At 33.4% G+C, this 14,680-nt stretch overlaps 1 protein-coding gene across 3 annotated transcripts in view; it reads left to right on the top strand.

Moving 5' to 3' along the window:
• The window catches only part of Diaph2 (diaphanous related formin 2), a 736,918-nt gene that overhangs the window by 166,298 nt on the left and 555,940 nt on the right, over positions 1-14,680 (top strand). For all 3 annotated transcript variants that reach the window (XM_075958584.1, XM_075958587.1, XM_075958586.1), the window contains one exon: positions 13,934-14,073. In XM_075958584.1, the coding sequence (XP_075814699.1) occupies positions 13,934-14,073 (140 nt within the window). The remainder of the gene's footprint in view (positions 1-13,933; positions 14,074-14,680) is intronic.

A 14,680-nucleotide genomic window follows, 5' to 3' on the forward strand; every position in this document is an offset into this window, starting at 1 on the left:
ACATACTGAATTTACAAAATTTATTATTGTGGCAAATCCATGATGTAAAGACTTATTTTGAAAATTCATTATTGTTGCTAATCCATGATGTAAAGACTTATTTTGAAGAATACTGCATCATTAAGGAGATGGTATGCTTGATATACAAGGGTATATTTGAAAGCCACATTGTGGGTGAGAATAAAACTAGAAAATTTGTGAGTTTATTGGATGCAGGATCTCAGTAACAATTGGGCCTTGTGAACAAACAGGCCCTTGGAAATGTACGTGTTTTGGCTCTGTTTTGTCCAGACACTAACAGGTAGGTTTGCAGTTTCTGAAAATATTCTGGACTTAGTTCAATTTCTTCATTAGAACAATGGTAATAATTATTGCTTTGTTTGGCAGTCTCTACAGATTAGTTTAGGAACTCTACATGGAATATCACACAGTACACTCAGGAAAGAGATGTGACAGGAACAGTGTTATAGGCCTGTAATCTCACTCTGCAGAGCCAGTAGAAAGAAGAATTTGAGGAGAGCTTTGACTACATGGTGTCATAATGTGAACCTATTTCACAAAGCAGACAGTGAAGGGTATAGTACTTGTCTAGTATGTGGAAAGCTTTGGATTTGCTTCCTAACATATTGAGAATGATAGGAACCAATCAGAAATTATACATTGTATGCATACATATGAATTTGCTGTAGTAACGTATGATTTATGTTTAAATCTTAAAACTCAATTATGCAATATAATGACATTCAGAAAAAAGTCACTTGTATAATCAAACAGTCCTAAGTAAAAGAAACTTGATTGAAATCAACTTTCTCTGACTCTACAGTCAGTTCTTATAACCATTTAACAATATTAAGAGTCAGTTAATTTTTGTTATGTCTGTTGGTTTCATATGTTAATACAATTTGTGTGTACATATTCTTTTAGAGAAATGATTAATCCTTGGTGTTAGATGCACAGTACTTGCTAGATAAGAATTCCCTTGCAAGTTCACATTTTTCTTAATGCATAGGACTATGTCCTGTCTCTCATGAAAACTCAGCTCATTATATTCCTTGATATGAGGATCTGCTACAATTTCTAATATTAGTCCAAAACCTGCTTCAACTTTAAAATAACCTGAGGAATCTACAGGCTTTGCATCTTTGTAAGATTTTTTTCAAAGATGCACATTATATAACAGACTCCTTTGAGAGTGCTGTTTTAAAGTGTTCTTGTCCTTAATTATAGTGGTTAGAAATGTCAGGAACAGTGCATTAACCTACTGTACTCCAGATGGCTTGCTTTTTCCCCTTTTGTCTTTTTATATCTAAAGAATATGGGATTGGCAGCATAGTTCTTTAACTGATATCACATTTGGGTAGTATAATTTTTATTTTTTGCATTTATACAGTGTAAACATCAACTTAAAATATGAGATGCATGGTATATATTTGATAAATTACCTTTTCTCACTTTGTGAAGTAGCTTATAAAGTTTATGTTAATTATTGAAGAAATTTACATCCATATATTTTTACAGTAGAAGAAAGTCTTTTAAGGATGTATATGTATTTGTTGTATTTTAGATTACACTAATTTTCTTTTTGAAAAAGATACACTAATATTATAAATCATAGGGTATTACTTATGAGGTATTATTTCTATGCATTAATTTGAAGAAATGAGACTGTGTGTTTTATTATGTTCAGATCCACAGTGGTAGTATGTTGTAGGAGGTTGCTTGTTCATTTTCCAGCTGCTCAAACTCACAAAATAATCACATAGAAACTGTATTATTTGAATCACTGCTTGACCAATCACTTAAGCGTATTGCTAGATAGCTCTTATATCTAGAATTAACCCATTCGGTATTTTATATTTTACCACGAGGCTTGTGTCCTACTGTCAAGGTTCCTGCATGTCTGTCTCTGGTGGTGGCTACATGGCTTCCCCCTGACTCTGCCTCCTTTCTCACAGCATTCAGTTTAGTCACACACACACCCCGTCTATTATGTTCTGGGGAGGCAGAAGACAGTTTCTTTATTAACCAGTGGTATTCACAGCATACAGAGGGAAATCCCACATCAGTAGTGTTTGGACGTAAAAATGCTATAAGCAGAAAGACATAAAACTAATTCCATTACATTGGTAATGTTACACTGCTGTTTATATTGATATACTGTCTTACTGTAACATATATACCACTTACGGGCAAAAATATTATACTTCTATAAAAACTCTATAAAGATTGTATGTTAGGTAGTAGTTCAGTATTCTTACTAGGTAGTTATTTCAAGTTAGGTTGAGATCTGCGACAAGCAGGTTTATTTGATATTCATTGTATACTAGTTGAGATCTAAAATTGGTTCTCATGCAATGGGAATGAATTATTTATCACAGAAGCTTGGATAACTTCTAAATTCATCACTTCTTTAGGGAATAAATACAATTGTTTGAATTTGTTAAGTAAATTCAGTTTCCTAAAATGAAGCCTAGAGACCCTTTTCTATATATTCTTAAAATTTGCATATGCTAACCTAAAAAGTCTGCTTCTTTAAACACTACTGAGAACATTATGCCACTAATATATTATTTGATGCCAAAGATGCCATTTTATTTGATTTAACCTGGGAATTTAGGGAGTAGTTGATTTTTGTCTGAGTTAGCCACACATTCCATGTTGTAGTAATGTTTTTAGAGGTCAGTTCATCAGTTTACATAAGAAAAACTGAGTAGTGAGTTGAGTCCATGAAAAATAAATTGTCCTCCTTTACACACACACTCATTATTACCCATATAGGAAGTATTTTTTTCTGTGCCTTTTTCCATGTTGTGTTCTTGATGTATGCCATATTTACATATTCTTGTTTTCAAATTTATTTATTATTTTACATAGACAAAAGGTTTATTTTTATTTTATATCTTTGTGTGTTTGCCTGCATATGTATGTGTAGCAAATGAATTCCTGGTGCCTGTGGAAGGCAGAAGAAGGCATTGGGTTTTCTGGACCTGAAGTTAGAGATGTCATGTGTCTCTAAGAACTGATGAGGTCTCTGAAATGACAGCAAATGCTCTAAAACCCATGAGCTTCTTTTTATTTATTTATTTTTGAGACAGAATCTCATTATGTAACTCTGACTGACCTTGACATCATTATGTAGATGATGTTAATTTAAATTTTATAGAGATCTGTCTGTATCTGCCTCCTGAGTGCAGATATCAAAGAAGTGTATCACCATGCTTGTTCCTATTTTTTTTGTATCCACATATAAAATTTGTGTATTTATATTATACAGTATGATATTCTGTAGCATATATATGATTAAGTGTAGCTAATTAACAAATGCATTATCTCAGAGTTATTGTAAGACCACAAATCTCCTGGAATTTTTTAAAGATATATTCTATTGTCCATTATGTCCTACAGTGGATTTCTTGAACTTACTTTTCCTGTCTCTCTGTAGGCATGTATTATTTGGTTAATATCTCTCCAATCCCATTCACTTCCAAGTACCCTAGCCTGTGGTAACTAACATCCTACTTTCAATCTCTATCAAATAACTGTATTTTATATACATGAATGAGATCATGAAGATTTTGTCTTTATGTGCATGCTTTATGTCACTATGTTTAATTTCTTCCTGTTCTTCCATGTTACTGCGATTAACAGAATTCCCTCCTTTCTATGTCTCAATATAGTATCCCATTGTGTGTATGTATATTTTGAAGAATTTGATCCATTAGTGAATATTTAGTTTGCTTTTTTATTGTGATGATTGGTAATAATGCTTTAGTAGTGATGTGAATACAGATATATCATTTGCATATGGATTTTCATGTGATATGTATGCAATAATGGGACTGCTGGATTATATGGCAGTCCTCTTTTTACTTTTTTGTGTTCTTACATAATGACGTTCATAATTGGTGTACAATTACATTTTCACTACAGTGTACATTGGACCCTTTCATTATAGTTTTCTTAACATTTAGTATTTTTGATAATACATTTTTTTATAATAAACCTTTCTTGCCGGAGTGAAATAACTTATTGTAATTTTGATTTACATTTCTTTATAAGGTTGTGATGTTGAACTTTTCATTCCATGTATTTATCGACCATTTTTGTGCTTTCTTTTGACAAATTTTTTTTCATTCTTTTTGTCTGGATTTTAATTGCATATATGTTTTCTTTGTAATGAATTGATTATTTGGGGGGTTGTTGTTGAATTCTTTAAGATTAGTAGAAAGGCTCCTATAGTCATGCAAAAGTTGAACATCCCCCTCTGGATCTTCCTTGCTTATTGGAAACCATGGATCCACAGGGACTTTGTGTTTGTGTGTAATAGTCAAGGTGAAAGGGATAGAAAGTTAACCTCATCTTTTAGGGTTGGAGCTTGACTTTATTCTAATGTACAATGGAGTGTTACAGTCTTACTTCCAAGTCATTCCCTGTGGGGATCTTGCCTGTGGACAGTTGTTAGTTGATTTTTATCTAAAGGCGTGAAACAGGAGAACTGCTCGAACTGCTATTCTGTCACCTATTCGTTTCACTTGATCAGGTTGATGCCCAGTCTGACATCATCGCCCTCCACCAGTTCTTCTTAAAAGTGAGGGCCAGAAAAAATGTAGAGCTCAAAAAAAATCAATAAAAAAAAAATTGAGGACCAGAAGTAAATGCTGACTTGGTGTCTCAGGTTGTACATTTAGTCCCTTGGTCCTCTGGAACACCACTTTATTATTACTACAAAGGAGGAAGAGTATTAAATGTTTAATCACACACGCCTTATAGTTAGATAGACCTGAGATCTAATTTCAGGTTCTCTTTGTCTGTACTGTGGCCTTGCTCGGGTTTTCCAAGCCCCAGTTTGCTGATGTATGACATGCAGATGGCATTAGCACATCACAAGGCTGCCTCACCTTGGAGAACAAGGAGAACATGTTGGTTTTTCCGTCTTTATAGGTCCAGCACTCCAGCCCACTTACAGAGATGAAACTGTCCTGTGTCTTCAATGATTCTCTCTTCCTTCTAACTGTGGTACTTTTATCACATGAACACATTGGTCCTTGACCACTAAACAGTCATTCTTTAAATAAATAAATAAATAAATAAGCCAATAAAATTTAAATTAGCCCACTTTGAAGTGCTAAATTATTTTCTGACTTTAAATTTCCATTCATACTGTGATTAGACTGCAAGGCAGACACTTTTGGACTCTCTGTGCCTACAATGCCACACAGGATGACCCAGCGGTGCCACCTGTGCTTCCTGTCTGATCTGCAGTTAAATTCTAATGAGTACAGGCAGCATGTGGTGATATCATTTGGTGTTTATTTTGGTACAAATATTTTTTTCATGCTAAGGTTATTTCACCGTGATCAGTGATGAATGTTTCACTTCCCAGGAAAAATATGATCTTAGATATAAATATAAGGGCAGAAATTAGGTGGCTGTACTTGGTTAGAAGATGATTAGCCAAGTAGTAAGTAACTTAGTTTATGCTTAATGCGGTCATCTTAAGAAATGAAACTGTGGAGTTCTAAGATTACCTTACCTTACCTGCAGCAGAAACCCTTAAACTCTGTTCAACAATTCTAGGTTTAGAGTTATTAGCCCCAAGTTCCAGTTTCACTGATGTACTAGCAAATCTCCAAACATACTGTGTTTGATTCTTTGTATCTTTGTGGTTGACTACTGACCAAAATAGCTTAGTTTGCTTTAAGTGAATAGCATTTATTAGTCTTTGAAAATTTCCCCTCAAATAGCTTCATGATTCATCAAGGTCTTAATACTCTACCACGTGTTAGGATAATCTTCTTTCTACTCATTACATAGCAGAATGTGAACTATGCTATGACATTATTGGGTGTCAGCTTTTCACTGTTTGCCAGATCTGAGAATACATTACATGCTTAATGGTAATATTCTAATACAAGACGGGCCCTCTATGTCCTATAACAGATACTTTGTGTTCATGCTGTTGTTTCATGAAGACAGTAGAAACCTTCATTATTAATTCACGAGTAGAGAGTAAGGTAGTCAACTCAACTTATTTCACAAAAAAAAACCCCAAATTTCTATTCGGCTATACGTATGATAGACAGCTATGAATCACACATTCAAAATATCTGGGCATTTGAGATCGTGTACCTCAGTGTGCCCCGAAAATAACAACACACAAATTGTATTCATTTAAACACTTCTTGGCCCATTAGCTCTACCCTCTTACTGGCTGATTCTCACATCTTGACTAACCCATTTCTAACAATGTGTGTAGCAACACGAGGTGGTGGCTTACTAGGAAGATTCTAGCGTATGTCCATCTTGGGCTGGAGCCTCATCATGTCTGAATCATGTCTGACTCAGAGAGGAGAGGCATGGCGATTGCCTCACTTCCTCTTCCTCCCAGCATTCTGTTCTGTCTACTCCACCCACCTAAAGGCTGGCCTATCAAATGGGCCAAGGCAGTTTCTTTATTAACCAATGACCTTCCTCCATCATAACATTAAGAAATAAAAATTTTAGAAATGTTAAACAGATTAGTGGCTTTCAGACAGGGTAATGGATGTAGGTAAGAAACGGTAATATGGGGGACTCTTGTGGGAATGGAGCTGTCTGAATGTTGGCTATATTAATCTACTGGTGATAGTATTGTATACAACTAATCCTGGTTAAGAACCCTTGGATTGTTTTCTGTCTGTTTACATTTCATTGTCTGGTATATTTAAAGGGCTTCTGTCAGTTTAAAGATAGGCACAATGGTTTTACTTTTGCCCTTCAAGTAGTATGAGTGGTGATAAGAACTTATAAAAATGCTAGACACATCTTATAGCTTGAAAGATTTACTTTATATCATTAAACTATATGCTCATTATTCATAATAGTTGCTTGATAGTAGTAAGTTTTAAGTATAGAGCAGCCCTCCCATTTATTGCTAGATACCAAAGAAAAAAATCCAGTGATTGGCTATTATCCATTGTGACTAATACTGCATATTATTAAGTGTAAAAATTTGCTTTCACTAGCAAATCTTAATGGTTGAGTATTTGTTTTGATAAAATATTTGTACACATATGCACACACATATATCCATGATCTTGGTTAAATATATGTTAATAGTTTCTTGGTTTACATATTATTTTTCATAGTACATGGGCCCATGGAATGATTTAAGTATTTATTTTCTGATACGCTTGATCTCTACAATTTTGTTGTGAAATTTATAACAGATATTTTGTATATTTAACGCTTCAATGAATAATTCCAGAGGAAACAATATAGTTATTTTTCTTTCATTAAACATTTAAATTTATCACATTTTAATAAAATTAGTAAAATACTTTTGAGAAAAAGTGATCTGAAAAACTGATTATTTTGTTTCCACACTGCTGCAAGAAACTTTTAATGCTCTCTTGCCTTAGAATTTGTTATATATTTTCTTATTTTGCATATTTCACTCACTGATAATACCTTAATTGAAAACAGTGTTTACTGCAATGGGAAGTGACACCTTATAATGTTATTGCATGATTGTAATTTTTTACAGATTTTTGATATAAACCTTAAGGATATTATGCAGTATATTATCCTCTATATTTCCTGTACAATTAAAAGAGTTTAATGCATAGTATGCTTAATTCATTAAAGTTGTATAGACTAAGGCCATTAGAAGAAATACTTATATTTAACATTATTTTAAATGCTGTAATTTAAGAATCATTTTATATATTTGTTTGATGAGTTAATTAGGTAAGTTCATTACTTTTTTCGGGAGGTATTTTGGGTGAGTAGGATGGTGGTGATGACCTGGTAAGAGTTGGAAGAGGGGGAACCATAATTAGAATATATTATAAAAATCACTTTTCGGTAGAGATATTTCCTCATATCATAGAAGATATATAAATATTCAATAATACAGTAAAATTAATAATGATACCACATCCTCCTTATTGGAATGAATACTTAGATTTATATGTGTAGGACAATTTGATTTTGTGTTTCTTTAGCTGATACAGGAAATGGGTTTTCAGTTTATATTTTTAAAGTTGTAGGATCCTATAAGGAATAATGCAGGAATCTTTGTAGATACAATTCGAAATGTGCTAACTTACAGTATTGTATTTTTGAGAACTACAATAGTAGATAAAAAACTCGGTAGGTTAAAGTAATCAAAGAAACTTGACTTACGTATGACACATAGTCAACTGCAATGTCTTACTTTCTTGTCTTTGTGCTCTGATAAAACACTGAACGAAAGCACCTTGGGAAGGTAAGAGTTTACTCAGCTTATATATCCCTATTAAAGTCTGTCACGAAAGGAAGTTAGGGCAGGAACCTGTGGGAAGGAACTGAAGCAGAGACCATAGAGGAATTCTGCTTTACTGGCTTACACCCCATGTCTTACTCAGTTCACTTTCTAATACTATCTATTCAGGGGATGTGCCACTTCCAGTCAGCCTGGTCCTCTCACATCAATTAAGAAAATGCCCACAGACAGACAGGCCTACAGGGCAGTTTCATAGAAGTGTCCCTTACTTGAGGTTCTCTCTTTTCAGGTGACTGCAGATTGTATCAAATTGACAAAATTTAACCAATACAAGCAGTACTGGTATTGCCATTTTCTTCAAGATAATATTGCCCTCTCTAAAGGTGGCACCATTGATAGTAATTGCTTTCTGTGTCCATACTATACCTGAAAGATGTATGTAGTTGCATCCAGTGTCCACAGTGTGGGATGCTTACAAATAAGAATTCTGAAGCCTTTTCCCAAATTAAAAGTCCATCTATTTTTACATTAAAAAATGAAAGGAAAAGATTGGTCCAAGTCACTAATCTCAGAAGTGGTTATTTCTACTGCATCCTTAGAATGTTTGCTTAAAAATATTTCTTGTCTAGTTTTGATATTACAATTCTATTTTATAGTAAAGGGAGGATGTTACCTAAAATACTTTTCAGTTCCCTGTGTACTATCTTAGAATAATATAAGCACAGTCATACAGACAAATTTCTACATTCTAATGATTTTCAAATTAAGGAATGGCCTCAAATTAAGAAAGCTTTTTATTCACCTAGCTTTGGAATAGCACGTTTTACTCTAATTACTGACTTTGTCTGCATTATTTTTTAAAGATCAAATGGGCACAGTGGTAATTTTCATTAATCTCATACAGAGCAACTAATTAAAATTTCAGTTATTATCCATCCATTATCTAGTTGTTGCCTTTGTTCAGTATCTGAACAGGATGTTAATAATAAGCCATTCTTGTATTACAGCCTATTAAGTACAGTGAGATTTAGTTTAATCTATTGCACTGTTTTGTTTCAGGGTTATTTCTTTAATATTATGTTGTGTCATAGTGATTATGCTGAAGATACTTACACACTATGATGTTTCTTAAATACAGATTTCAGACTTAAATACCTGTTGCGTCAATTGTTTTTCAGTATTGTGAAAGTAGTCTGAAAAGGATAAATGAAGTATCAGAAGTTCAAAATATTTATACTTTAGTCCTGAAACCACACTACTTATGCTCAGTTGGCTCTTCCTTAGATTCTACTTAAAAAAAATGTGTAGTTTTGTCTGTCCTAGAACTCACAATGTGAACTAGACTGGCTTTGAACTCAGAGATCCACCTGCCTCTCTTTCCCAAGGACTGAGATGAGGTGCATCACAATGCTCTGCTGGGTTCTTTATTTCTGTAATGATAGTGTTAAATAGTTGATTTTCAAGAATCATTCTAACCTTGACAAGCTATCATGTTTTTGTAGTGTTCAAACGTAAACTTAGATTAAAACTCTAAAGTACTCTTAATGGTGAAAATGTTGTTCTATAACTGTTGATTTTCTCTCTTACACATTAGCTTGTTTCCATTCCTTATAGCAACCAGGTATCTAAATGATGTAACTTAAACTTTCTAAAATTGAGCATGTTGGTGTCATGCCTATAGTCATAACTGCTTGAGTGCCTGCAGAGACGGATTGTCAGAAATTTAAAGCCAGCCTTGGCTACATAGTAATTTCAAGGGAAATCTATACTACAGAGTGAGCCCTGCTCGCAAGAAAAGGAAAAGACAACAAAAACTAAGAACATATTTTTAAAAATGTGGGTTTGTAGATGTGCAGAAGGGTGATTTCCATTATGATGTGCTAGTTGAAGTGTCCATAAACAGCATGTCAGCCAAGACCACTGGTGCCCATTAAAGTAATGCTATTAATTTTCCATTAGCAAGTGGAGTGAACATTTTCTATATCTATGATAAGATACATACAAAGTCATCTTTTGAATATCTTTATATGAACCATCTTAAATAGAGACATTTATTATGCCTATTACATGCATGAGCAAAAATATTATACAGACTAGTACATTTTCCTGCCCAAAGGATGATACAATCAGGGGATGGTTCAAGCTAGGTAGTGAATTCTGAGTTTCCTTGGAATGCCAAGTGATATCTAAATTTACTTGTTGTGAAATCAGTTTCTCTGACCATCTTGTGCCCGAAAGTTTTACAAGATCACATTTTGAAGCAAATGTGTGTTAGACTTTTGGCCACTTTGTCAAATTTATGAGTCAAAAGGTAAAAGAGGGGAGTCCTACATTGCTTCAAGTTTCAGAGTTTGGGGCTATGACTTTGAAAGACCTAACACGAGTTCTAATTGGTCTTGATAATAAAACTCGGAGTCAGATATCAGGGGGTAAAAGCTGAGGGATCAGAGAAGCAGAGTGGCCAACCACTAGAGTTCTTACCTCGACCAATGCTCAGACCAAATGGATGACCCTTTCCTCAGATTGCCTCCTCAGATTGACTGCATCCTCAGATTGACTGAACAGACTGAATGCCTAGACTGCATTGTGCTCCTGTCTCCTCCTGCCTTATATTCTTCTCTCTGTTAAGTCATATCACTCCTGTCTCCAACTCTATAAAAGCATGTGATCCCAAGTACTAAGATCACCTTTGTGTGATATTTGTTACGCTTTTAGTCTGGATCAATTTCATACAGCATAGGGTGGCCTTGAACTAACAACAATCTGTCAGCCTCTGTCTCCTGAGTGCTGGGATTAAAGTTGTGAGCTACCATTGCCTGGTCTCTATGCCTAACTAGTGTTACTAGTTCTGTGCTCTGATCCTCAGGCAAGCTTTATTTGTTAGATCATAAACAAAATATTACCACAGAAAGTATTTTCACCTGAGGGAAGGAAGCTTCACTATATCCATGAACACATGTCAGAACATGAATGTTTCCACCATGGGCAACCGAAACAAAGAAAAATGATACCTTTCTAAGTCACACTTCCAGTGATTACTTCCTCAAATTAGTCCTCTGTTTTCATAATAGTCTGTTCAAAATTTTAATCCATTAACAGAGTATACTGTTGAGTAGGTCACATCCCTTATGAATGGAATGGTCACTGAAACGGCCTTCACAAGCACACCCAAGAGTGTGCCTTGCTAATCTCTTGTGCTTCACCAGTATAACAATGAATATTAACTGGTCCTAGAAACTTAGCATATTCAAATGTGCCTATCATCCGTTCACTTGCTTATTACCAACCTATCTTTCCAGAATATATGTAGTGATGGTTTGTTCTGTGGATGCAATGGTGAGTAGTGCAGGCTATATTCTTACCTGGTACAGCTTTTGTTATCATCAGTGAGGCAGTGGATCATAATATACTTTTGTAAAGCAAATCATTTACATATTATGAGGATACTTTGAACATGGAAATGACAATACTATTGTGGTGAGACTTCTTTGATTAGACCAACAGTGAGGACTTGGACTTGATCTTCCAGATGAATAAAAGACAAAATATAAAAGAACTCTACACAAAAGCTTCCCAAATGGATCAGTGAGACCTATTATCTAAAAAGTAAATTTGAAGATTCCATGAATGTAGTATCTGACTATAAACTTGTCAAGTTTAGTATTTTATATTACTAGTCTTCAGAGTAATATGTGTAGCATATCATTTTCATCTATCGTTACTGAAGGATTTTGTAGTGCCATAGAAAGTGAGATAGATAATTACCAAGGTAAAAGTGTAATATAAAAATTATGCTATACATAATTGGTGTTATAGAGATGGGTAGATCAATGAAAGGAATTCATAAACCCTTTCAAATCTAGTTGTTTTTTCGTTTTTTTTTCTTAACTATGCATTAAATGTGGTCATTCTGTACTTAGCTTGGACTTTGGAATAAAGCAAGAAAATTCATCATAAAAGTGTGCATCTGCTGTTTTGGAATTATTATAGATAAATTAAAAATAGTACTTAGTTTTTAATTTTGTTTCAATTCAGAAAATGTTATTATGATGTTCTCAATAGAAAAAAGACACAAATAATGACTTTAAACACACCATTTTAAGTGCACTTATACTGATAATATTGCCATAATACAGTTGGGAAGTAATATTCCTGACATGTTGGAAGATAATTGTAGGCCTTTAATGTATTAATGGGATTTCAAATTTAGACTATTTGGTAAATGTTTACATTAAGGAGGGATTCCCAATGAAAAGTCAAATAGTATGAAATGATCGGCAATCTATTTTTTATTATTGGAACATTATTGAAAATATTTTCATCTCTTCTAGTGATATGAATTCCAGACACTATGGGGAAACTTGCTTTGATTCTTAGCAGACAGTCAGTATAATTTATGTGAACTTAGAAGATGATAATCAAGCTATAATTTTAGTTCAAAAGAATTTTTTCCTATTATAGAAATTGTGCAGTTAAGATTCGTTATGCCACAGGGCAGTGGTGGCACACACCTTTAATCCCAGCACTGAGGTTTCAGAAGCAGGTGGACCTCTGAGTTTGAGGGCAACTGAGTCTACAGAGCAAGTTCCAGGACAGCCTGAGCTACACAGAGAAATCCTATCTCAAAAAATTAAGAATAGAACAAAAAGATTTCTTTCTCTGGAAGATGAAACTATTACTTATTAATATGGTGAACATGTTGATACTTTCATTTTAGCTTTTTCTATGAACTATATATATATGGTTGTAGCAAGGTGACAAAGCTAAGGAGCTGTGATGAGCTAATGAGTTTTAGAAATGTCTTTATTTACACTGAAAATTAAACTAAAACCTACTTGCTATCTGATAAGCGTATTCAATGACTTTTAAAGATTGTGCTACAACATGTTTGTAACAGGTGACTAGCTGAGAATTAAATCCTTTAGAATGATTCAATTAATTAGCATGCTAATTGGAGACTGTATGTTTTATACTTTAATAACTGTATTTGTTTTTAAAATATAGTGATATTCTGTTATCTTTCAATACATTTAGGATATGTATAATATTGTATATTAAAATTTCTCTTCTTCAGTTTATAAAACTTAATATAAATGTTAACTCGCAACTACAAAATTGATAACCTGATTTAACAATGTTTATTTTATGAGTTGAGGAGAAACAGTTAATATTAATCCTAATAAGTGGAATATAAGTTTAAATAGCTCTGGCAATAACACTTCTTGCTATTCACATCAGTGTAATTTTCAGGCTGTGGACACCAGCTAATATAATTTTTTTTCTTTTAAAGGGACTGAGGAGAATTTTGTATGATACACAATAATCTTTTCACTCAGTTCTTTGAGGAATTTTTGATTTGGGAATTTAACATGGATGTAGAGTGTTTATCTACCATGTTTAACACCCTGAGTCCCATTTATGATATTTAAAAAAGAGGGAGGGACTATAGCACTCACACAAAGTAAAATATTGATATAATTTTTATTTTTGTAATTAAAATTACTTTTATTTTTTAAATTGGCACTCAATGCTTGAGATGTCAATATTGTTTATGTGAGAAGACTATATTAAAACATTTGTTGGAAAATGTCATAGTGCTATTTTTATGTCTGTGTTTTATTTTACATTTAAGGTTTAAAAGAAACCCTTTCTTCCTTTTTAAAGTGGAATATTCTGCTTGCTTTATAGGGTGGCCTGAAAAACAGCAAGCATGAATGCACTCTGTCTTCACAAGAATATGTTCACGAATTGCGATCAGGTATCTCAGATGAGAAACTTCTCAACTGTCTGGAATCTCTGAGGGTTTCCTTAACCAGCAATCCTGTCAGGTAGGCGGTTCTTATCATTTTGATAGGATTCATACATTTTGCATTTTATATAGATATTTGGTATAACCAGATATGCTACTTTAACCTCATGATTTTTCCATCCAGAAGTATATTATCATCTAACAGAAGAGCAATATCTGATTTTCAGGTTCTAAATATTTTAAAACATGCTTACCTAACCTGATATTTAATAATGTTTGATTTAAAACTATAGATAAATTGTTGAATATTTATTTCCTTTTTGAGAAGAAGTTAAATGCAGAAGTTAAATATTGACATTTTCTTGTTAGTCTATTTGTGTACCCAGATAATTATTATTTATATGCAAAACACATTAATTATAGTGGCATAAAATTCCTTTTATACTTGTGATTATATATATAAGCATATATATATTATTTCATATTATATTTATGTTTTTCATGGACTACCCACATATATTTTTATAACTTTGAAATAGACCAAACTACTTTTTGCCAATAAAAATGGACACTATCAATAAACTTCTTACTACTTTAAACATTCATTTAACTGTCTTCCAGGTGTTTATTAAGAGGCAGGTCCTTGATAACAATGGATTTGAATAATTCTTTATTGAAAGTAAGAA

This window comes from Microtus pennsylvanicus, chromosome X (genome assembly GCF_037038515.1).
Source record: "Microtus pennsylvanicus isolate mMicPen1 chromosome X, mMicPen1.hap1, whole genome shotgun sequence".
Lineage (NCBI taxonomy): Eukaryota > Metazoa > Chordata > Mammalia > Rodentia > Cricetidae > Microtus > Microtus pennsylvanicus.